A 22,608-nucleotide genomic window follows, 5' to 3' on the forward strand; every position below is an offset into this window, starting at 1 on the left:
GCCCCTTATCTTACAAACCATGGCCCCGAATCTCGCTCCCTCCTAGTATGATCTTATTCGTGACATAATACTTTACTAGAAACTTACGACTAGCAAAATGGCTAATACTACTAGGCGTAGTAAGCGTTTAATCAAAGCTATACGCTTAAATCTTCGTTACTTTAGGGCCACTATAGCCCCTCTAAATAGTAGGGGAGGCGTTAGTCTATAACGCTACACATACTTGAGATTTTATAGGAGTACCTCCTTAAGAAGCCTAAGTTATACCTAGAAGAGATAGTAGTCTTCTTATAGGACGAATTCGATGTCCTTATGTCTCTATCTAGTATTAGTAGGGCACTGTAGTCAAGTAATTAGTCTAAGGAAATAGCTGGCCGAGTAGCTAAGGAACAAAATCTAGATCTACAAGATTTCTATCTTTACAATCTTTTAGTTTATCGCTCCTAGCACCTCGTATGTTGACGAGTGGGGTTGTTCCAATGACGAGGAGTTCTGGCGTGGATTTCATTGCAGGAATAATTGAAATCGGCGTTACGCTAGAGTTTTGCAAATATAGCTTTATATTCGTAATTCTATTCTCGACATTATGGGATGTGTACCTCGATTCCTTCTCTCGCCATTCTGTATATTCCCGCTGGTTTTTCCGGATGTACAGTACCTGAAGGTACACCAGCCACATCTCGGACGACGGATGTGACCAACCTGCTCCACCTGGTTTCCCAATCCAGGTTTCCCCATTTCCCTGGCCTCTGTATATATGAGCCTAGCCATGTCTCGCCCTCGTCTCGAACCCTCCTTCGTTCTTTATCATGATACTCCAGTCACACCAGCCGATACAGATCCAGAATGTGTCCCGCTAAGGGTCATGTGCGTTAACCCCCCCCCCCCCCCAAAAAGAAGCCAAACTCCCCAAACCCTCGGCCGTTTTCGCCCGAAATGCCTCAAGAACACTGTTATAGAAGGTGGCAGCGCTCTCCAACCCAGCCGCAACACATGGCTGGGACGGGCCGCCGCGGATTACCGGTCGTCACGAAGTCAACATGGAGACTACAAATACGATCCACAAAGTCCCTGCCCGCAGAAGCCGTGGGGACTCTAGGCGGCTCGGATTCCGGGGCTCCTAAAGGTTGACAATGGGGGAGGTTATTATACTACTTCCCCGTGTGCATTTGAATTTTCGGGTACAAATACAAATGTCCAGGAACACCCTGGGCCGGCTCATTAGGAGTTGGAAATGGCACATTCGAGTATATTCTCTGTAGCATATCCAAACGGATTAGCGATATCTAAGAGTTCTTCCAAATTTGTGGCCAAATGTTTTGTGTCGCGCTTACCATCCACCTTGAATGAAAGTCAAAGACAGCTTCTTTCCTTGCAGTCATCTATGCATCTGATGAGGCATGCGTCTTCATCTAACGGGCTGCTTTTACGCGGAGACCGAGAGCCGTCTGGACTTGCAGGTGGGTGCGCCCGGGCTGCATGGTCGTGTTGATCGTTGAGGCAAAACTCAGGCTGAACGGTAGCGCTGTGTATTCCGTGACCATGTAGGCATTCCCGAACTGCCTTTGCCAGTATCATATATCTCTCAGCAACCCCACCCTGCTCGATAAGGAAATCGAGTTGAAGGTGAAGGGACGCAATCGGTTGTGTTTCGTTCAACTGCCACAGGTGGACATGGTGACAGTTGACAACTCCTGGAATCCTGTCCTTGATATCATTGATGTCAAGATGATTCGGGGCACCTTGTAGTAGTATCTTGGCGCTGGCGGTAGTCAAAGGAATGGTCGTCTTCAGGATTATGATTGCGATTAATAGGGAGACCGCAGGATCGGCGTAGAACCGGCCAGATCACGGAGTAGGCCAGATGATAAGTGCAGATGCAATCACACCTACATTGCCGAGCGCATCTCCAACGACGTGTAAGATCATCGCGCTGGTGCCCATATCAGTCTCGACACTGGCTTTCCTCGCAGGCTTGCTGTGGCTATGCCCGCTGTGCGACGGCCCCGGTCCAGCTCCTTCGGTGTCGTGAATTTGTGTGTGCGAACGGCGGCACTTCTGAGTAGAGTAGTAACTTGCTTTTTTCACAAGGTGGAGAGATCTCGGAGGGTTCTTCTGTAACATCATCTTGCTCGGAATGGTCAATCGCAGTCGTGGCCCTAGCTCCAACTGCGGTATGTTTGCTCGCGACGATAATTCCTTGTCTGAAGCTTGCCGGATACATGCTTAGATCCACGAGGCCTCCAGATTGACTGCTTCGTCGTCGATGCAGGCTCGAATGCGTCTCGCTTTTGCTCGAAGAACTGTTCTGAATCTGTGAGCGCGCATTTGTTGCTGGTTGATCTGTCATGGACGTCAGCATCTAACAAATTCAATGACGGCCGCTCCTATGTAACTGACCTGGATGCCCTGCTGCTGCCACGGTATGTGTAGTGCCAGTTCCATGTCCTTCCTCCACAGTGCTGATATCGTCAACTGGGTGATCGTGCTCTGCATCCCCATGCGAGTGTCCTCCTAGCACAAAGAACCCCGCAAGATTTGAAGCGAGTCCTAATGAGCCAACAATAAGGATCAGTTTGGAGTTGCTGATCTCTGGAGGATCGAGGAGACGAGTAATTGCTTCGAGTATGATGGAGAGGCATAGTGCGATGAGGAATACAGCATTGAAGAAGGCGCCGAGAATCTCTGCTCTCAGCCACTGGAGAAGTAATTAGTGTTGAGCTGTGATGTATGAAGCGAACGCTGTTCATACCCCGAATGAGTATTTGTCGGACCTTGGTCTCGCTGCAGCTTTTACAGCCCACAAGCCGACGACGAGGGAGATGATGTCGTTGAGCTGGAACCCGTAAATATAGTATATCATTTAACACGAGAGAGCCGCCTCATCTCACCATATGAAAGGCATCTGCCATAAGAGCCAGCGAGCCCACGAACATCCCAACGCCCAGCTCCAGTAGGAAGAATGCGGTGTCAATGGCCAGCATGACCGAAATTCGATGGGATTTGGACCACGCCATCGCCTCGCAGCATAGGAAGAGACGTGGCGTTGGAATGGATAAGGACTGGAATATCTGCCGCGTCACGTTGTGATGAATACCGAGGAGCAAACGTCTGCCGGACGAGGACTTCCTGGGAGTGATACCGAACAACTAAGAGAGCGACCGAGAAGATCCGCCTAAATCTGACGAGACAGAACAGATTCATTCCGCTGCCCTGCTCAGCACCATGAGACAATTTACCCCGTACTACTGAGTACCACAAACGGTTAACACTTCTATGATACATCGCACTATAATATTATGGTTTCTTTCTAGAGCTTTGGAGCTAACTTTACTCCTGATGCTCACCACGAGAGCGACTACGCGGTGGCCCCATTGGTGGCAACCCGACAGTAGCTCAACGGGCAAGGATTCGGGACCCACAATCAATATAGAGAATGCAGTCGAGGTAGAGGAGAAGGAACAATGAAGGTAGTGCTAGAATAAACTGCAGCTGGTCGGGGTATCATCACTTGCGTGCAGCTTTGATGTACTAGGGCTTGGGCGCGATTGTAGAGGAAACCCACGACATTGAATCACTGTCTCTCTGAGCATATCTTCGGTATAAGCCAAATGTTTTTATACTGCATTCTTCGGTAATTCAGTAGCTCTTTGTCACCAAGACGGCTTAAAGGCCTCGGCTTTCGTAGAAGAGGCAAAGCGCAATTCAGCATGGATTGCCTGCGATCCTAGATGGGTTGGATAGTTTGCAGCATCGTACAGGAGGCACGTGGGGATGTTCTTGAGGAGTTCAGTTTACATATATTCTTCGCATGTTCTGACGACCTTAACGACTGGACCCCTCTTCCCCTGCCACGCATTTGGAGAAACGCACTTGACAGGTACTTGAGCAGCTTTATTGTAACCTCGAGCCTCCTCAGCCACAGCAAGTCAGGTCTTCGCACAGAATACCACAGGTCATTTGGCAGTTGGCCTTTGTCAGTCGCTGACGTAGACTTGGCAATTCTCTATTGCCACCAGCAGCGTCGGTCGACTTAGCGAACTCGGGCTGCAGCGTAGTAGAATGAATCCCATATGCATGGAGGCATTCCTTAATGAGCCGTGCCGAATTCATAAAGCTCGTGACCGAGTCGTCAGAGGTGAGGACATGGGCGGATGCCAAAGCCTTATTCTGGCTCAGACGCCACGCGTGTAACTCATGTATTGACTCTACGCCGTCGATCTATGTAATATTAGTAGATATATTTTATCTTGGGGTAATACAGTCGCGACATACCTTTTCGAGGTCGTGTTTCACGTCCGCAAGGTTTACGCCGAGCGGCACACTCTCGAGCAGGATCGTACCACTATTCTTGACTGGAGGCAATGTTGTAAGCGCGTCCAAGCCTGGCATCAAGAGGTATATCTTACCGAGTGGCAATGCTGAGAGCAGGATCATTATTGCGATGCCCATGCTGACCCCAGGATCAGCATAGAATCTCCCCTCGTATTTAGCTTTCCATATCACAGCGGCGGCGATTATGACGCCGATATTGTTGATAGCATCTCCAACCAAGTGTACTAGAACACCCATCAGACCAAGATCATGATCCTTTCCCCTGGTTTCGGCTACTGTATGACGATGATCCTGATGTGGGTGCGTTGTCTGGTGAGCATTAGCATCATCTTGAACCTGTGCGGCAGGAGGGTAGCACTCACGTCTTGCACTATAGCTGAGAGATCGATGCTATTCTCAGTTGCGGCGCCCGCTGGATGCTCGCTCGCGCTGCCGTGGTCGTGGTCATGCTCTAAGAGTCTATCCTTCAGCTTTTACCCATTAGGAGATGGCACAGGGACCTCATACCGTGCAGGAATGTGACACTGATGATGTTCAACGTAAGACCCACACAACCCATTATCAAGATCAACATTGGATTTTCTACTTCTGCAAGCTGAGTTAAGAGTGTGCTTTGATAGAGAGAGACCGGGCATACTCTGCAGAGATACAAATCGTTCAACGGATTGTAGAAAGATGCTCACACCGAGCGCCAGGAGGAAAACGCCATTGAAGAAAGCTCCTAAGAGCTGTGCCCTTTGCCAGCCGAAAGACAATGCTTCGGGTGTATTATCGCGTTGTGAGATCTGAATTAAGCACGTTGGCTAGTCGGCCGGGTGGGTAAGATCTGACGTCAACTTACCCTGAGTGCAACGAGAGCAACGATAAATCCTACCAAGTCATTCATCTAGTCGCAAAGTTAGTTATCAGAGTACGAGGAAGATATTTCGCAGGCCGGAATGTACATAATGGAATGCATCAGCGATGAGGGCAAGTGAGTGGGTGTAAAATCCGACTGGAAGTCGTGTGGCAGAGTCAGCTATGCTAACCAGGCAAGCAGTGTTTCGTTTCGGGGAGCAGCTCACCTGAGATCTCAGCAACGAAGAATGAGAAAGATATGCCGATGATAATTATCAAACGTTGCGACTTGGATAGTCTGGCGGCCATGGCTGATAATGGGAGACGTCGAATGTTAATGGGAAGAAAAGGATACCAGAGGAGGAGGTGATTTAACGCGCAGTGGCTAGCGCCATGTTTTAGGCTACCGCCTCTACCGCCTTATTCTGCCCGCCCTGGACCTCCGCAGCAAACCTCACTACCTCACTCCTTCAACCGAAACCCTTCAAGTTAGCATATCCTCTTTCGAGATAATCATCCTCCTTACGAAGATCAACAACCCCGTTTACGCATACTTCTACCATGTCGGGATTTCTTGGGAAGATCACTGACCAGCTTTCTGGGCAAAAGCAATCAAACGGCCAACAGCAGTCTTCGGGCTCATCACTCTTACACAAGGTCACTGACGCCGTGACTGGGCAAAAGCATCCTCAAGACTACCTGGACCAACAAGTCGCATACAATAACACTCCGGGATACAATCAAGGGCAATATTATGGAAACCAAGGCGGATACGGGGGTAACAGTGGTGGATATGGCGGCGGGTATGAAGGAAATGGCGGATATGAGGGTCAACACGGCGGGAATAGAGGTGGCCACGGCGGCTATGAAGGACGCGGTGGATATGAGGGTCAACACGGCGGGAATAGAGGTGGCCACGGCGGCTATGAAGGACGCGGTGGATATGAGGGTCAACACGGCGGGAATAGAGGTGGCCATGGCGGCTATGAAGGACACGGCGGATATGAGGGTCAACACAGCGGATATGAGGGTCAACACGGTGGGAATAGAGGTGGCCATGGCGGCTATGAAGGACACGGTAGCGGGAAGAGAGGTGGCCAGGGTGGGTATGAGGAACACGGTGGGAACAGGGGTGGCCATGGCAGTTACGACGGGTATAGAGGCGGTCATACAGGACATTAACATTATCAGTTGACAGTATCTGAGTGAACCGGTCTTTGCGCCATTAAAAGCTTAAATTTTAGGCTGATTTCCGTCCTAGAGCCCCCTTAGCTCGTGAGATTCGTCCGCACTCTTAAATGCTCTTGTAGTCTTTGCCATTAATAGCATTATTCAATGCAGGGTGGAAGATCCAAACATTGACATTGAGCGAACAATGCTCCGGTCCACAAAGCAGTGACATGTCTCGTCAGACTTTCAGCGTGACGACTTGTGCCGCCAAGGCTTAGACCAGGCTCCTTTGATAAAGCTGACGTGGCTGCACTGCCCTCTTGTGCCTGAGGCAGAAAACAAATCTTTTCAGGGAAAGATAAGTTCTTTTACAAACACGGCTCCTAAGTATTTCAGTTTCTGCACGATACATCAAATCGTCATGTCGACGTCTACGAGCTCAGAATCGAATGCGGCTCTTCCTGCTAGTATACGCCAGAGGTCCTGTCACCGCATTTCCTGCACAAGCGCACTCCGAGAGACCAAGTGCTGTGATAGTGAATTCTCTAGCCCTTATACTCGACGTCTTGCTAACTCCAATAGATACTTGCCTTGTCGAAATTGCACGTCGCGATTGCAACAGCGAGCCGAATCACCGACTACAGCTTCTTACAAAACCCTCCGGCGATACTCTCGACGATTCTGCCCTTCCGTCCCCTGCTGATGAGGAGCCATGTGAGAGTCATTACCTGAAGGCTAAAGAGGCATATAGCGGGATCTTAGAGAACATTGGCTGTATTTGCAGGGTGTTACTATCACTGAACCTCGATTCGTGCTGTGTCGTACCTCCGGATGGCTCTCTTCGCTTCAAGCGTTCAACGGGGTCTATGAGGAAGGGTCTCTTGACAGGCACGAGCATGCCTTCCAGCGCTCCTTCTCTCTGCAAGTCACAAGAAGGTATCGACGGTAGCAAGAAGCCCTGCTGCTCTGAGGCGTCTACAGCTGGCCAGGAGACAAGCCCACCACCAGGGTTAAAGTTCACTGGTGCTAGAAAGGTCTCTTGCTTTAGTGGACCTTCGAATTCCAGAATCGATCGATACCGCGGAAGTTCAGCCCCCAGTCTTGACGGTAGCTACAAAGCTAGTGCTGATGCCTGGGCCACCTATGCGGCGGCTCCCGATGACCTTTCCCTCAAGGGGGGCTTCTGCAGCAGTAAGGAAATGACTGGCGGCTATTGCGCTGATAACTTCGGCTCCGCCATTCCTCTGCCCACTCCCGGAGACTGTTCTCGCAAGAAGTGCTGTTCTGATACGACATCAAAACCTACGACTGGACAGACGACCACCGAAGCCCACGGCGATCCACTCGACAGCTGTTATGCTAAGGAGTATTCGACTGGGGCAGATGGAGATGCGATAGATAGTTATTGTACCAGCGATCCCCATAGTCAACTAGGAACTCTAGCAGGCGGCAAGGGAACCAGGTACACTCCGGTCACCGGGGTCAATGAATTTGACCTCGAGAAGGGTGACTTTCCGGTTGAGCATGTGGTGTTGAGCGTTCAAGGGATGACTTGTACTAGGTGCGAGAAGAAGCTCTACAAATCCCTGGATATGATAGCGGAAATCTCGAATATCAAGACTAGTCTACTCTTGGCCCAAGCAGAGTTTGACCTCAGTAGAACCTCTGCCACCATCGACACCCTCGACACCATTAAAGCTATAGAGAAGATGACTGGCTTTACCTGTACGACGATGACGCAGTCTGGACACGAGCTAGATTTGATCGTGGATGGTCTTGCATCGGAGTTTGCTGCTAGAGACCTCCCATTTGGAGTTTCCGACATTGCTGTTCTCGACACACACACTATTCGTGTAACCTACCAGCCTAAGCTTGTTGGTGCCAGGGACCTGATGTCGGACCCGTTCTTTTATTTACCGAAACTCGCTCCAGTTGCAGATCGTCCTTTGATCGCTTCAGGGAGAGCTCATGTCCACCTGATGCTCCGGAAAACAATTGTGTCTACTGTACTCACTATCCCTGTCCTTGTTATGGCTTAGGCTCCTATTCCGGAGCGCGAGGTTATCTACGGAGCAGCCTCATTAGTTCTTGCTACAATTGTTTAGGTTTACATTGCTAGACCCTAGTACGTTAGCGCTTTTAACGCTCTTTTCTTCTTACGCTTGATTAAGATAGATCTGCTTGTTGTCTTGAGCACAACTACAGCATACGTTTACTCGATGATCGCATTTGGTTTTCTCGTCTCGGAGAAGCCCTTGTCGACGGGAAGCTTCTTTTAGACGAGCACTCTACTTGTTACCCTTATTATGGTTAGGCGTCTCGTTAGCGGCTTTACACGTTAGCGAGCGATAGAGTCAATCTCTATCGAATCACTCTAGTCATCAACTGTAATCCTCACTGATTCTAAGACCCGTAAGGAACAAGAGATCGACGCTCGCCTGCTTTAGTATTAGGACATCTTTAAGGCTTTACTAGATACGTCTATCGCTACGGATGGTACCGTCATCACTAGGACATCAGAAGTCGACGAATCTATGATTACGGGCGAGGCCACACTAGTTACTAAGAAGCCCGGTTCTCTGGTGGTTGCCGGCTCGATCAACTATTCTGGTACCCTAACTATCTGGCTTACACGTCTTCTAGGCGAGAACACTATTAAAGCCATTAGGCTGATAGTAGACGAGGCTAAATCATCAAAGACTAAGATTTAGGAAATTACAGATCGTGTGGCTACCTACTTTATCCCTACTATACTCGTGGTCACTGTTCTGGTATTTGTTATCTGGGTCGCTGTTAGCAAGGTCATCCGTGGCTATGATGCAACCACCACCTGTATTAATGCGATGACATACGCCATCTTAGCTCTTATTGTGTCGTGTCCGTGTGCGATTAGGCTGGCAGTTCCTATGGTGCTAGTGGTAGCAGGAGGTGTTGCGGCAAAGCATGGCCTGATCTTTAAAACCGTAGAGACTATTGAGATAGCCCGGAACCTTTCTCATGTCATCTTTGACAAGACAGGCACCCTTACACAAGGACTACTCGCTGTCGAGGCTAAGATATACCCGACGGGGCAAGGCGACACGCTAGCGCTACTACTACTAGGTTTGACTAGTAACAGCAAGTACCTAGTGTCGACTGCTATCGCTTCCCGCCTTAAGTCTTCTAGAGTTAAGCCCGAGGTAGTCGAGAAGGTTGTTTCTGTGGCTAGGAATAGGATAGAAGCAACTTGGAAGGGGATGATCATTCGTGCTAGTAATCCACATTGGCTAGGCGTCAAAGACTTACCAGCCGTCAAAGAAATACTTCTACTCGGTGTTAGTATGTTCTGTGTCTCGGTTAATAAAGACCTTGTCGCGGTCTTCGGTCTCAAGGATCTCCTTCGCCCAGATGCTATTCGCGTCATCAAAGAGCTGAAGAAGCGATCTGTCGAAATCTCTATCGTCAGCGGCGACAATGAAGAGTCTGTCAAGTCTGTCGCCAGGGTCCTTGATGTACCAGAGAGCCACGTCCGCTTCAGATGCAGCCCAGCTGACAAGCAGATTTACGTCAAACAGATGCTCGCCCCCCCAAACAGCGTCGTGTTGTTCTGCGGTGATGGCACCAACGATGCTGTCGCCCTGGCTCAGGCAAGCATCGGTATGCACATCGACGGAGGGACGGACATAGCCCAAAGTGCGGCGGACGCCGTCCTCGTCCGGCCTGCGCTAAGCGGCATTATCATCCTTATAGACCTTTCGACGGCCTTCTTCCGCCGCGTGGTCTTCAACTTCATGTGGTCCTTTATCTATAATACTTTTGCAATCCTACTGGCCGCTGGTGCCTTTCCTAATGCCCGCATTCCGCCGGAGTTCGCTGGCTTGGGTGAGATAGTCAGCGTCCTACCAGTAATTGCTATTGGGATGCAGTTGAAGTGGACGAAATTTTACTGAGCTGAATGACCCTAGATGCGATTGTTTCGAGAGGCCGGCATCACATAGGCTGGATTTGATGGCGTTTAACATCTCCCTCTTCGGTGTGCATTCAACATGTCGCCGCCTACGTAATGTTTGTTTGAAGATGAAGATGCAGATATTCCTTACCATAGAATTGCCCTCGAATACACCTGAAAACACAAAACTGTTTGCTTGATGCGCATATCTCCCATTGTGCGTATATGCCCACCACTCGCTGTGTGAACTACGTCTTGCATCAAAAACCCTTCCATACTCTTGGCCTTTCTTTTTCTTCCGGCGCATTTACGCTGATGTGGTCCCCTCCAAGTTAGTCACGTGTGCCGAAGGAAAGAATTCCACACGCGCCAAATTGGAGATGCACTAGTTGGTTCCCCGGAGAGTAGTTAGAGGGGAACCGACTAGTATCCGCAAACCTTACATTCCTCCCCTCCATAGTGAAGCCGTGATTGGTGCGGTGCATTATTCAGAATTTCAAACCATGCACCCTGTTGATTGCCGAGGTCGAGATTAAAAAAGCTTACCTCAGGCACTCAGGCCATAGTCCAAGAGAAGTCTAGCACCTCAGGATAAACGTACTTCTGCTCCGAGATCATGTTATCTTCTATTGTATATGGCCTGAGGATCCTGTCCAACGCCCGCACTGTTCTGCGGTTGTTTTGTATGTGTTTTTCGCGATTCTGGCAAAATCGCAGTTCTTCATATCCAGCAATAACCGCGTCAAAACATATTAGATTCATCCCTAATTTCACTGGGCTGTGCATCAAGGCATCTTCGTATCTTGCGGAAAACACCAATATGTGGTGAACTACCCATAAATAGAGCAAAAATCGCCATCCAACCACCATTCCCTCCTTTAAGGGCACAGGAGTCGAGAGAAACACTGTCAAAGGTCATGGGAATGCCATCAGCTACTGTGCAAAGCTTTGTCTATCGCGTTGTTGAGCACGTGTTGTGTTCATATCGGAGGGGTTGATGGACCGAGGGATTCAATCGCGCGCCCTTGTAGCGTAGATTTTCGGTCAACATGACTCGGATTTCACTGGATTATAGAATCGATGAATCTAGTTCGAATGAGGGTATACCGTAGATTGTATGATGCACTGTCGTCGAGAAAAACGACGTTGAAGATGATGAAGCGAAATGGTTAAAATATTCCCGCACAGGCCCAAAATTCGGGACACGGCACTCAAGCCATTTATTATCCTACGACTCTCCTAACCCCTTATCAACTATGTGTTGCGTAGGAGATCGCAGACTGCAATACGCAAGACCCTAATGCAGGACCCTTGGAGACTCTCTGCAACACGTAGACTAGCGACCCGTCGAACTATGTTTAGCTACGAGCCGCTGGGGTCGCTACATCAACCGCAGTCCTTCGAGGAAACATGCAGTCGAAGCACTTCGCCAAAGCCTCCGCTTTCTCTCCTCTCTCTTAATGGCAACAAGGGAGAGCGACAACTCTCTCGAGATCTAAGAGAAGTCGTATACGGCGGTATCAGGAGGTTTCTCAGATCTATTTGATCCTGCCACCCATGAGCTGTTCCTCTGTGCCCTGCAATATTTTACTAGCCTGCAATATGTCTTCGAAGAAGGACATGAACCCAATCTAGCCTCAGTCCCAATCTCGTCACGATTTAATAAATATCTTACTGATCGTGCCTACGTTCGTACGTGAAGGTAACCAACCATAATTCAAGTCTCGTTGGCGAATACAGGCAGGCAAATATTGCGGTTCCCTAGGTCATCGGCTATGATGGTAGGACTCGACAGATACTCTAAGAGCAGTTAAGTCAAAACGCAAGATAGAAGGATTCCATCCTGTGTGTAGGCTGGCAGGATCTGGTATCGTCGGCCCCGGTTCGCTTAGCAATTTGAATTGGAGTAACACTAAACGGAGACTAGCTAGTCTTTCTAAACCCAATCAATTTATCGCATCCAACATATACGAGGTGGTAGGAGCGAAAAGCTGACCGATTGTTAAGATAGAAATCTTATAGATCTGGATTTCGTTCCTTTAGTGAGAAGACCCAGGAAGCACGTTTATAATATTAATCGGTGGAAGATTCGACGACGGAATGTTAGTAACTTTTTAATGTCTCTTAAGCCGCTGCTGGTCTTCAGCATATATCTGCTGACGGATGTCCTTAGAGCCGTGGCTTCAAAAGCGATCCCAGCATCTGCTCAGCTTTAACGGCAAGAGGCTACAGTCGACATGGTCGGTGAAGCCGATGCAAAAGTATTTGACGCCCAAGGAGCAGTTCGGAACCTATGTGGTTTCAATGGATGTGACAGCGCTTGAGACAGCACTCTTAGCTACAGAACTCCGCCGACTGCTATCCCTGTGTAATAACCATCTTACTTCCTAGAAGTGATATCTAGTATGGTTTTGTTTTGCCAAATAGTGCGGTTTCTTGCTTGCTTAAGAGACTCAGCCTAGCATAGCTTTTCCAGACTCAATACAGTCGAAAGAGTTACTAATTGCTTATAGCCGCTGCTACCAAACACCTGAATTGACTTAGATTTATTTTAACCGTTTACCCGATAGTAAAGTACAGAAGTGCAAGCCCAGAGTTTTATTATACCGCCTTTATTCTGCCCCCAACCAAACCTGGTTGTCCATATATAATGTTCCACACGACAGGAAGTTGGATCTTCCACTCAGGATTTCCCTGCAATAAATTATTTCAGTTTTAAGCATGTAGATGATTTTCGTCTAGTGACCTATAACGCCCCACCGCAAGACTCCCGAGAAATATCCTACAGAGTACTAACATAAAATACCCGACATTCCTTGTCATGATAGATAGCATGCTGTTAGGTATTAGTAACGATCATACGCTAGAGGAGGCTGTGTAAGGTGGCCTACAGCAAGTACAGTACACCGACGGTCACAACATCAACTACCGCCCGTGTACAGCCAGTAGTAAATCTCCATGGTCTGACCATAGAGATTTACTACTAGATTGCGGGTCGCTATCTGTATCCTCCTTACTTGGCCTCTTTGAGATGATAGTATAACGACTATTAAGATCGGCTTTAATCTAACGTCTCTTAAGTACAGACCTAAGGGCAACGAGGGCGCGGAAGATAACGGCGAGCACAATAGGGAAGACACAAGTGCCGCTATAATTACCCTCTGAGACGGGTATCCATGTCAGGGAGTATAGTGGAGTTCCGGGTCCGCTAGAAAACATTAAAATACCAGTGACGACTAGAGATTTAAAGTCTGAACTGCTTGGCGCGGGGATTTTAACAATTACGGGAGATGTGTCGAATGGCCTGTGCGCGGTAAACCTACTCAAAACTAGCTCTCGGGCTAACTTAGTTTAGCGCCAACCACCCCGCTCCTTAGGTAAGCTCTACTACTTACTTACCGGGAGGCGAATAGAGGCATCTGCTTATGTAACCAAGTCGATATGTCACTAACGGGAGGGTATGATGATAGAGGCGGTGCGGGGAGCCTAACTAAAGACCTTAGAATGAAATCTCCTGATTCTCGAACGATGACAGATCGATGAGAGCTACAGATACCCATCCGCCATGTCGTCTAGTTTATTTCCCCCTACCATCGAATGTGAACAAGTCCAGCCGACAAGTAGCAAAAGGGTAACGGCACAGTATACCTTAGAGCGGGTTCGTAATAACTAGCGCCGCTATCGCGCTTAGCGGAGAGAGTACGTTACAAGACTAGAACAAAAGCTCGGACACGCAGAGCAGCGTATCACGACCCTTCGAGAGCAGGTAGACACACTGCGGGCGGAGTTGGCCCAGTAGTTGCTAGAAACACCACCTGTAATACAGCCCAGCCCTAGAGGCCTGGACTCTCAAGCGGTAAGTCCACTTGCAGACGCTATAGAAGGAGGCACTGTGACGCCTTTCGGCCTACCTCTATTTGAGCTCCTGCTCCTTGACAGCTTGCTTAGTCCAGAACTGGCCGGTCCCGCCTCTCTTTATAGCGGGTAGGACAATAATATCGACGACGCTAGCGGCTATGCCGTAGCCGAGGCCCTGCGACCCCTTATGCCCTTAAACTAGCCGGCTAACTATATTACGGGAGTACCTATAGTAGTAGCATCTTGGTCGTCTGGTAGAGGAGCGGGATATCCCTCTTGCTCACGCAATGTACCGGACGTAGCCCTGCAGAGATTGAACCACCAGTTCGTCGGGGGCACTAGATCCTGGCTGTCAGCAACAGGCACTTTGTATTCAACACCCCTAGCAGCGGAATCCTGTTGCTCCAGTCGACGTGCTCTACAGCCCGAAAGCCTTAGCGTAGGTGAACATAACCACGATTTTGATCCAGGGAACACACCGTCTTCACCGGGATACATTCCTTAGTCACCTATAACAGCCTACTTCGGACACACGACCGAGAACGAGCCGACGATGCTTTGTGCCGAAGCATACCTCCTTATCGAGCAGCAAAACTTTAAGGGCGTACACTAGAAAGCCGTAGTAACCTAGCTCTAGATAGGGTTTCGCGAGTCTTCTAATCCTAGAGAGGGATGCCGTGACAAGACAGATCTGCTGTTCAGCCTTCTAGCGTTTATTAGTGAAGTTTGAGTACCCTTAATATAAGCCGGGGAAGAAAGAGAGAGCTAAAATAGAAGAGCCTTTTAGAAGTTTGTATGTATACGACCACCTATAGTTTGTATTTATGTGCGTCGCTTTTCATAAGTTTGGCTGTACGCTCTAGGCCACCTAACAGCCTGCCACACTAGTAGCCTAGCGAGTCTGATGTAGTCGCCCCTAAACCCAGCCTTGCGCACGATTAGAATGTCACTAGATTTACACTATTAGTCTCGGTACTTCTGCCAAGATACGTTAAAAGCCCCTAAAGCTCTTCACTTTTAGACCGTGCTCCGCTAGAATATCCTACTAATCGATAAGTACTAGCGACAATCTTCTAATCTAGTGTTTAAGAGGCCATATGCCCTAGTATAAAAATGCTCGAAGGCGGTTGTTTTCCTAGTGTATCCTCTATATCGCGCCTCGCTCTATAAAGAGCTCGCTTCTTTCTAAACATCGCCTCTTGCGAGCAGCAGCCTTAGCTACGAAGTCTCTCTATCGAATAGGCTCTCTCGCTTACCTGTCGGGAGAGTGTCGAAGTCTTTTACAATGCCCTCACCTACCCATCTCGGAAGTAGAAGATGACCCGGAGATTAGGAGCAGGTATCGACCTTTCCTTCTAGACGTAGCGACAGAGGCTACCGACTAGATCTCGGCACTAGAACTAGAAACTACGGTCAGTATGGCCGAAGCGGATCTAGCCAAGACTAGAACACGGTTAAGGGTCCTTATCTTGTACGGGAGTTTACGTAAGCGGTAGGCGTCCCTATCTTCTACTAGGCAGGCATCGCTAACATTTGTTACAAAAAGGTCTTATTCTAAACTCATAGCCTTCGAGGCTGCCTGTATCCTGTACCGCCTAGGCTGCGATGTGCGGATTTTTAACCCGTCCTCGCTCCCGATCCGCGACTCGGTCGAGGCGTTACACCCCTCGGTCTAAGAGCTGCGATCTCTGTCGCTCTAGTCTGACGGCCATGTCTAGTGCTCGCTAGAGTAGCACGGCAATCTGACTACCGTCTTTAAGAACCAGATCGACTAGATCCCGCTCACAACTACATCGGTCCGACCCACGTAAGGTCGGACCTTGTCGATAATACAGGTTAACGGCGGTAGTTAGAGTTTTAATACACTAAATAGCCTTAGGATCTTAGGGCGGTAGATAAGGATGTTTACTATCCCTAACTAGAGTAGCTTGCCTATAGCCTACAAGCAATTCGAGGATAAGGGCAGGGACAGGAGTAGAGAGGCACGCTTATTACCGAGTAGAAACCGGGAGAGATTAGTAGATTACATAGAGGAGTTTGTCAAGTATACTATTCTGATGCGGCCACACTTAGAACTGTTTGGCGATCGGTTTAGCGAGAGAAGGGAGAAGAGGGAGAAGGAGGCTAAGAGGGTTACTACTACAGATGCTGTATAGATTTGGCGTAGAAGACTTTGATTTTGTTATAGTATTAGAATAAATAGACGGTGATATTTGCTACTACCGTTCGGAATTCTTTTGACCTGTGCTTTCCTACTTATTTTTCCCAACCTCTCGAAGCGAGTACCTAGATACAATTGTAAAGTGACCATTAACAAGATTTTGTATTTATGTGCTCTTTATAACTATATAATGATCTAATATGCTATGCCTACGTAAAGTACAATGCTAAACGCTTGCCCTTACGGCGATCTAAATTCCCGCGCCTCCTATTATCAGTCCTTCTACCCTCTCTTACGCCTAATTGCCTTCACTACATACACTAGACCAAGTAAGACGGGCACTTTAATAAGTGGCCTAACGGTAGAAGCTAGAGCCTAATCGCTATCAGGGCCGTACGTCGTAACGGCAACAGTAATAGTAAGCTCGAAATTGTTACTAGTAGCTGTAAAGCTTTGTGTTGCTACGAGCTTGTACCTAAACCTAAGCTTATGTGTTACTAATAGCGTCAAGAAGAAGATAACGGCGAAGTAAACGACTAGGGGTGCCGCTATACGCACAACCGACACGATTTAGTGCACGACTTAGCGTCCTTAAGAAGTAAAGAGCACTAGTATAGTAAACAGAAGACCGATCAAGGACTAAGGGGCGGCGAATCTTAAGAATACTTTGTCATACTAATTTAGGTTAACTAGCTTTCGAAGCGCGAAGCGGGCAGCACCTAGAGGGATCCTAAGAAACACCCTGACTGATTTGGCGACAACCTCGTATAACACTTCTATATTAGCGCTACTAATGACCCGGAGGAACAGGATTGCTAGTAGAGCAAAAAGAACTATCTGTAGCATAGAATTGACAGCGACGAGAATAGCGTAGTATTCGCTGTCGCTAGCCGCGAGGCCCGTCTATATCAAGACCATAGCGATATACCTTACGACGCTGACAAGGATCAATCTATCTCTCAGTCCTGGCTTGTTAGGAAGGAATGCCTATGCTAGGCCGAGCTGTAAAGAGTTAGAGTTAGCACGACAAAACGACAGAGGGGTAGAAGTAGTATATACTATGACCAGAGGAGTGACGATCTAATTGATAACGATACTAAAGCCGATTTGTACCTATATTTTGCGCTCTCGGAAGACGTGGTAAAGAGTCTTGTATCTGACCTTGTACAGTATAGGGTACATTATGACGAGCAAGCCTACAGCTACGAGCGAGAGAAAATGTTAGCCGCCAATATTTTCTGGTAATAACATGTAACGCTATCTTACTGATTAGTACTAATACACCGACGAACTTTCCCTTCTAAAGAGCTAGGCCTGTACTCGGGACAAAGTTTCCTAAGATGATGCTAATAGCTATGGCTAAGAAGATCTATACCGCTAGAAATCGATCTAGTAGTCCTAAGCTAGTCTCATTAGAATCGTCTGTTTTATTGCCTGTTGCCTGTAACTCGACATCGCGATCTAGAGACGGAGGTGTTGCCAGCTTAGAAGCAGGCTACTCCTTGTCTTTTTGTAGATCGGGATATTCTTAATTAGGGTCTCTTGTTAAGGGCATTTTAAGAGACATGTGAATAATATAATATAGGCTCGAGCAATCTCGGGAGAAGAGTCCGATAGTAATAGAAAGGTAAGGTAATAGCCGTGGAAAGATAGAGGATAGTTCTCTAAGGTAGTATTTATATGCAACCTAGTATATTCCTAGGCAGGAATAAAGAGAAGCTAAGAGAAAGGAAAAGGCCTGCGCTAAGAGGATAGAAAACCATGATTGATAATAATTACCCTCTAAAAAGTCACTATAGATATAGATACTCATTATTGAGTAACAACCTTGGCCTCGTAGAAGGGGGCAAAGGAAGAAAACTATCGTGTCACTAGATTCGTCTAATTAAATAGAGGTAGCGACATTCTAGTAATTAACTAAGTGGCTTTACGGCTTTTCCGCTTTTGTATTCTCGGACCCTAAACACGATACTAAAGGGAAAAGAAAAAAGCAAAAGGCCTACGTAGGTATAATCTCTACTCCTTACAGGAGGGTGTATAAGACCTAGGTAAGCGTTAGGAGACTCTTCTTGCCTGTCCCATCGTCCTCTATTCATTCAATTACGCCGTAGCGTTAAGGTCATTACCTTACAGGCAGGGTGTGTCGAGTATATCTACTCTACGTTAGCGCTGCCCCTCTCCTGATATTTCTTTTACGAAGAATAGGTTCTATTTGTACAGCTCGAAATCATTCTTCTGTAGTAAGATTCCTATAGTACTAGCACTTAGTACCTACCCATTACTAGCAACCATAGTATCAACCGAACCCCCCGCCGCCCAAGGCGACGTAGAGAGACCGTAGCACGCCGCCTACCTATCGCCGAAAGTGACCGTCTTAACCGTTACTCGTGCGACAGTTCTTTTATAGATACAGGACAGGAAACTCCCTAGGAAGGATTTCGTTCTCTTAGACGTACGGCGAACAGACTACGAGGTAACCTTAAAGCCGTCTATCCTTCTTACCTTCTGCCCTAGGTGCTAAGATTTTATAACTATTAAGGTTCGAAAATGATATACAAGAGCCTATATACTAACCTTAGCTACCTTAGGGTAGTACCGTTCATAGATCGATCAATCTTCCTACACAATCTCTATATCCCGCGATCCCGTCATTATATACCCTCTTCTTAGCTACGGGAGTCAAGAATGTGATCTGGTTCTGTAGTAGGTTCCTTGTCACACCCGTTCGTATTTCGAACCACTATCTACCTACGAATCTCGCTTAGGTAATTACCCTTCCTCAACCCTAAACTAACGTCTAAATCAGGCTCCTCTAAAGGACGTGGTACGCGCGCAGCCGGCTGGTTTGCGGATCACATCAAGGAACAGGGCGACACCGCGATAGTAAGTAGTATCCTCGAAGGCGGTGTTAAGGGTTAGGCAACCTCGGGGGACGAATATGTGAAAAGGATAGATGAATACGATGCTTCCGTATAGAAGGCGAGTTAACTTATTTGTCAGACCTTAAAGACTGTATCAAGTATAGTTTAGCAGTTAAGCGGCCCCTAGAAGGGCTAGGGAATACCAGTTCTCTTAAGATATTGTTACTACATTATGTACTATGTACTGTAGCCTTCTATTCTATCGTAAACACATATAGACACAGTTAGAACACTCGGTAAACCTCACGGACCTATTCCGCTAATATTCTAGAGGTAACATGTTTAATTCGTTGTCTAAATCGAGTTCAACTTTATCCAGAAAAAACATTAGTACGGCATTTTACGCCGAACCGAAGCGCGAGCTATTGCGCTTCAAGGCAGAAAAAGTACTACAGTTGTAGTCTTTATATAAGAATACATCTCTTATCAACGGCCCGTTCTATTATACTATACGCTATACTATGCGTCTGTGAGCTTCGCCCGGTAAATGAGATAGAGCTTCCGAGCTTTACTAATTGCGACTATGTAGTTTTCTACTTCTAGATCTAGGCATGGCCGTAGGAGGGTAGACAGCGCGTGGGATTTATCTGCTCCCTAGGTCGTCTTTCGTATACACTCGACATGATACGGGTTTCCTTTACCTGCCACAGCCCTAGGTAGAGGACGTCCCGGCTCGACACTAATCATATCGAGATAAAGGGCTTAAGAGCTAGGGCCCGAGATTAGGCACGATGGTTGAGAAGTGGACCCACGCGACTCGACTGACGGAACGGTCCCATAGGCCTGGGCATAATACTGCGACTCGGATGATCCTCTTTAGATCACAATAAGAAAAGATTAGCGATATCTAGAAAGAGTTGCTTCACCTGAAATTGGTGGCTTACAAATCCTGATAGACATGGTACCTCGTAGATATGCGTAGATGATAGTCCGCTAGCGTCATTACCGCCACAGTTGTGCTCCTAGCTATATATTCCTTGCCAGTAATCTTCTTCTACCGTGCTAGTGCTTACTAGTAGGCGCGGTCATCCACTCCAATGGTGATTTAATCCTCTCTCAAAGCCTTGTCTATCAATTCTGGCGGATCGCTCCCATCGACATCCTAATCTTTCTCGGTAGGTTTTCGTCACTTTTTTGTTGAGCTTTGATAATGACATCTGCACCCCTACCTACGAACGGCTGTAGAGACATGTTCCGCTTGCATCTTGAGCACAGTCAAAATCCACACAGTAGTCGACGATCATTCAACGCCAAGAGACGGAGATGGTAAGGACACAACTTTCGGCGAGGGAAACGTGAAAGATACCCAGCATCGCACGAACGATTGTCATGGAAGAGATCAGGAGGATTTGCGCAGGGGGTTTACTCAATTTACTCAATCAAGTGACTTCGTCCATCGCTTTCCATATGACCTCGTTTCGTACCTTACAGCCGCCGCCAGATTTGCCTACACAACCATATTCAAGCGCTTGAGAAACCACATTTAGTTTGTCTTCTGAGGTGGCGAACCGCATCAGCATAGCGTGCGCTGTTGAACATTCGACCCCCCCGTCATCTTGCTCGTCAGCAGTACCGCCAGCGCTGAAACCTTGGGTGATATCTGCGCCGGGATCTTCAGCTAGCCGGGTGAGGACTTTGCATGACGGTAAGGTTGTTGACGTTGCGAGACTTTTGCAAGATGGTGCAATCTCGACCGTCTGACTATCGCATCTGTATTGACGAGGGTTTTGAGCAGGTAACTGGTCTTCTAAGGGAGGAGTGTCCAATTGAATAATTTCTTGGGAGAGTGCAGGCTGCGCCTCACGATGCACACCAACCTAGCGACCACGTTGGTGTTAGTCACGAATACGATCTCTGAAAACGTGCAACCCACCATCTGTCCACTTCCTGTGGCTCTTTGCTTTTCACCACTGGGAAACTCCTGTGGTGGTTGCTCGATCGCGCCAGGCGTCCAGGTCTGAATCATATAATCATTGACCCCGAGATATCGAAGCAAGGCCTTCAACCGCGCATTGTCTTCAACAACTCTCCTTGCACTCTGCTGGACTTCCTTCGTTGCTCGGATACCGCTATCCTGGAGCTCATTCAATCTGGCCTCCAGACTAGCTGTGTATTCTTTCTGCTTCTGTCTGCTTCGCCGCTTGTTGTCTCGGAGATTTCTCGTGCTGGGGAATGGTGGTGATGAGAGCTGGAAACACTTGGCAGCATCTAAACTCGTCTCCAAGGGCCCTACTATCTTGGCGCTCCTAGTGAATGACCGTGCGGCTTAATGTCACCATAAGCTACCATGTACCATAGGGGAGGCGTGAGCCAATCATCTCCTGCCTGTCCGTCCCTCAACTAATCGTTGCAAGCCACCGCGATATCGGCCAATAATATCTTACCTGTCCGTCCCTGGCAATCGGCCATTGACTTCGTTCACCTGTGTCGAGACATATATATTTCCTGACTTTTATAGACTTGTTCTGAACCTACAGCCCCAAGTGCAGACCTCGCATCTCTAAAACACATCAAGATTCCAAGATGGCTACTCCCTCACCCTCGATGGCCGACCCAATTGATACGATGGAAGCCTCTGAAAGCCCAGGCAACTTGACTGCTCTAAAGAACCAGCACGATGTCGAAATGCAAAATCGTATTGAAAAAGAAGAATTAAATACTTCGTCAACAGACACTGCAGAGAATTCCGCCTCAGGTCTCGAAGACAATTCCAAAGTCCCTCGCCTTCCTCTCCTAAAACTCTTCTGGTTTTTCTTCAACAATTTTGGACTATTCGCCTGGGGCGGCCCAGTCGCCCAAATCGCCCTCATCAAAGAACGACTCGTCATTCAAGATGAATGGATAACCCTCGAACGGTTCCAACGCGTTTTCGCCGTTTACCAGGTTCTTCCTGGTCCAGAAGCGGCAGAGTTGTGTATGTTCTTTGGATGCTTGTCTGCGGGACGACTCGGTGGCATTGTTGCTGGGTTGGCATTTATCCTGCCAGGTTTCGTGTTAATGTTGTTGGCGAGTTATCTATATTCATTGGCTGGATTTGAGAATGTTTATTTCAATGCGTCGTTCAAGGCGCTGCAGCCTATTGTTGCTGCAACTGCAGTATTTGTGAGACGAATTGGGTAGCGATCACAGTGATACTGTAATAAAGTTAGCATGCTACCAACGGAGTAGTCAGAAACGTGCATTCATCCTGGGAGGGAATTGCCAGAGTGGTCTTCATTGATAGTGCGAGGAAAGGAGCAGCAGGAGGAAAGAAATGACTATCTCATAAAGGTGCTTGAGAATGCAAAGAAGGATTTGCATAATAGGCGCGGCCACAGTAGGAGAGAGTCAATGGGAAGTTCGATATCGGGAACATAGATGGGGGTGGGTCTGAGCCGGAAGAAGCGTCTTCGGACTTT

General features: G+C 47.9%; 8 protein-coding genes across 8 annotated transcripts; 4 read left to right on the plus strand and 4 right to left on the minus strand.

The window, feature by feature from the left end:
• Positions 1-1,353: 1,353 nt before the first annotated feature.
• Positions 1,354-3,017, minus strand: M430DRAFT_66400 (hypothetical protein; the record flags this gene model as incomplete). The annotated part of the gene is made up of 6 exons (XM_024869225.1): positions 1,354-1,762; positions 1,853-1,984; positions 2,049-2,343; positions 2,401-2,698; positions 2,753-2,836; positions 2,892-3,017. The coding sequence occupies 6 exons, from the start codon at positions 3,015-3,017 to the stop codon at positions 1,354-1,356; spliced, it is 1,344 nt and encodes a 447-aa protein (XP_024720698.1).
• An 898-nt stretch (positions 3,018-3,915) lies between these two features.
• On the minus strand, positions 3,916-5,481 carry M430DRAFT_101620 (hypothetical protein; the record flags this gene model as incomplete). The annotated part of the gene is made up of 9 exons (XM_024860729.1): positions 3,916-4,221; positions 4,276-4,355; positions 4,410-4,644; positions 4,707-4,786; positions 4,843-4,923; positions 4,973-5,120; positions 5,177-5,221; positions 5,280-5,329; positions 5,400-5,481. The coding sequence occupies 9 exons, from the start codon at positions 5,479-5,481 to the stop codon at positions 3,916-3,918; spliced, it is 1,107 nt and encodes a 368-aa protein (XP_024720699.1).
• Positions 5,482-5,926: 445 nt separating this feature from the next.
• On the plus strand, positions 5,927-6,367 carry M430DRAFT_27811 (hypothetical protein; the record flags this gene model as incomplete). Its single annotated transcript, XM_024865730.1, has 1 exon — positions 5,927-6,367. One exon carries the CDS (start codon positions 5,927-5,929, stop codon positions 6,365-6,367), a length of 441 nt encoding a protein of 146 aa, XP_024720700.1.
• A 380-nt stretch (positions 6,368-6,747) lies between these two features.
• M430DRAFT_42039 (hypothetical protein) lies at positions 6,748-10,313 on the plus strand. Its single transcript, XM_024867522.1, has 3 exons — positions 6,748-6,878; positions 6,925-8,348; positions 9,054-10,313. The coding sequence occupies exons 1-3, from the start codon at positions 6,764-6,766 to the stop codon at positions 10,269-10,271; spliced, it is 2,757 nt and encodes a 918-aa protein (XP_024720701.1). The 5' UTR covers positions 6,748-6,763; the 3' UTR covers positions 10,272-10,313.
• A 3,023-nt stretch (positions 10,314-13,336) lies between these two features.
• Positions 13,337-13,531, minus strand: M430DRAFT_101596 (hypothetical protein; the record flags this gene model as incomplete). The annotated part of the gene is made up of 1 exon (XM_024860726.1): positions 13,337-13,531. A coding segment is annotated over one exon (195 nt), but the record flags the coding sequence as incomplete, so codon positions are not given.
• Positions 13,532-15,546: 2,015 nt separating this feature from the next.
• Positions 15,547-15,804, plus strand: M430DRAFT_18950 (hypothetical protein; the record flags this gene model as incomplete). The annotated part of the gene is made up of 2 exons (XM_024863990.1): positions 15,547-15,620; positions 15,675-15,804. 2 exons carry the CDS (start codon positions 15,547-15,549, stop codon positions 15,802-15,804), a joined length of 204 nt encoding a protein of 67 aa, XP_024720703.1.
• Positions 15,805-20,190: 4,386 nt separating this feature from the next.
• On the minus strand, positions 20,191-21,619 carry M430DRAFT_42040 (hypothetical protein; the record flags this gene model as incomplete). Its single annotated transcript, XM_024867523.1, has 3 exons — positions 20,191-21,027; positions 21,084-21,475; positions 21,595-21,619. 3 exons carry the CDS (start codon positions 21,617-21,619, stop codon positions 20,590-20,592), a joined length of 855 nt encoding a protein of 284 aa, XP_024720704.1. The 3' UTR covers positions 20,191-20,589.
• On the plus strand, positions 21,433-22,330 carry M430DRAFT_58541 (hypothetical protein; the record flags this gene model as incomplete). Its single annotated transcript, XM_024868738.1, has 2 exons — positions 21,433-21,515; positions 21,565-22,330. The coding sequence occupies exon 2, from the start codon at positions 21,734-21,736 to the stop codon at positions 22,328-22,330; it is 597 nt and encodes a 198-aa protein (XP_024720705.1). The 5' UTR covers positions 21,433-21,515; positions 21,565-21,733.
• Positions 22,331-22,608: the final 278 nt, after the last annotated feature.

Source organism: Amorphotheca resinae, assembly GCF_003019875.1.
Source record: "Amorphotheca resinae ATCC 22711 unplaced genomic scaffold M430scaffold_6, whole genome shotgun sequence".
NCBI lineage: Eukaryota > Fungi > Ascomycota > Leotiomycetes > Helotiales > Amorphothecaceae > Amorphotheca > Amorphotheca resinae.

What these genes read in the sequence shown, in the direction of transcription:
- M430DRAFT_42039 (XM_024867522.1), top strand. Translation starts at nt 6,764, where the DNA reads ATGTCGACGTCTACGAGCTCAGAATCGAATGCGGCTCTTCCTGCTAGT. An exon ending in AGAGACCAAGTGCTGTGATA is followed by an intron (nt 6,879 to 6,924) that starts GTGAATTCTCTA and finishes TAACTCCAATAG; the next exon opens with ATACTTGCCTTGTCGAAATT. An exon ending in GGAAAACAATTGTGTCTACT is followed by an intron (nt 8,349 to 9,053) that starts GTACTCACTATC and finishes ACTAAGATTTAG; the next exon opens with GAAATTACAGATCGTGTGGC.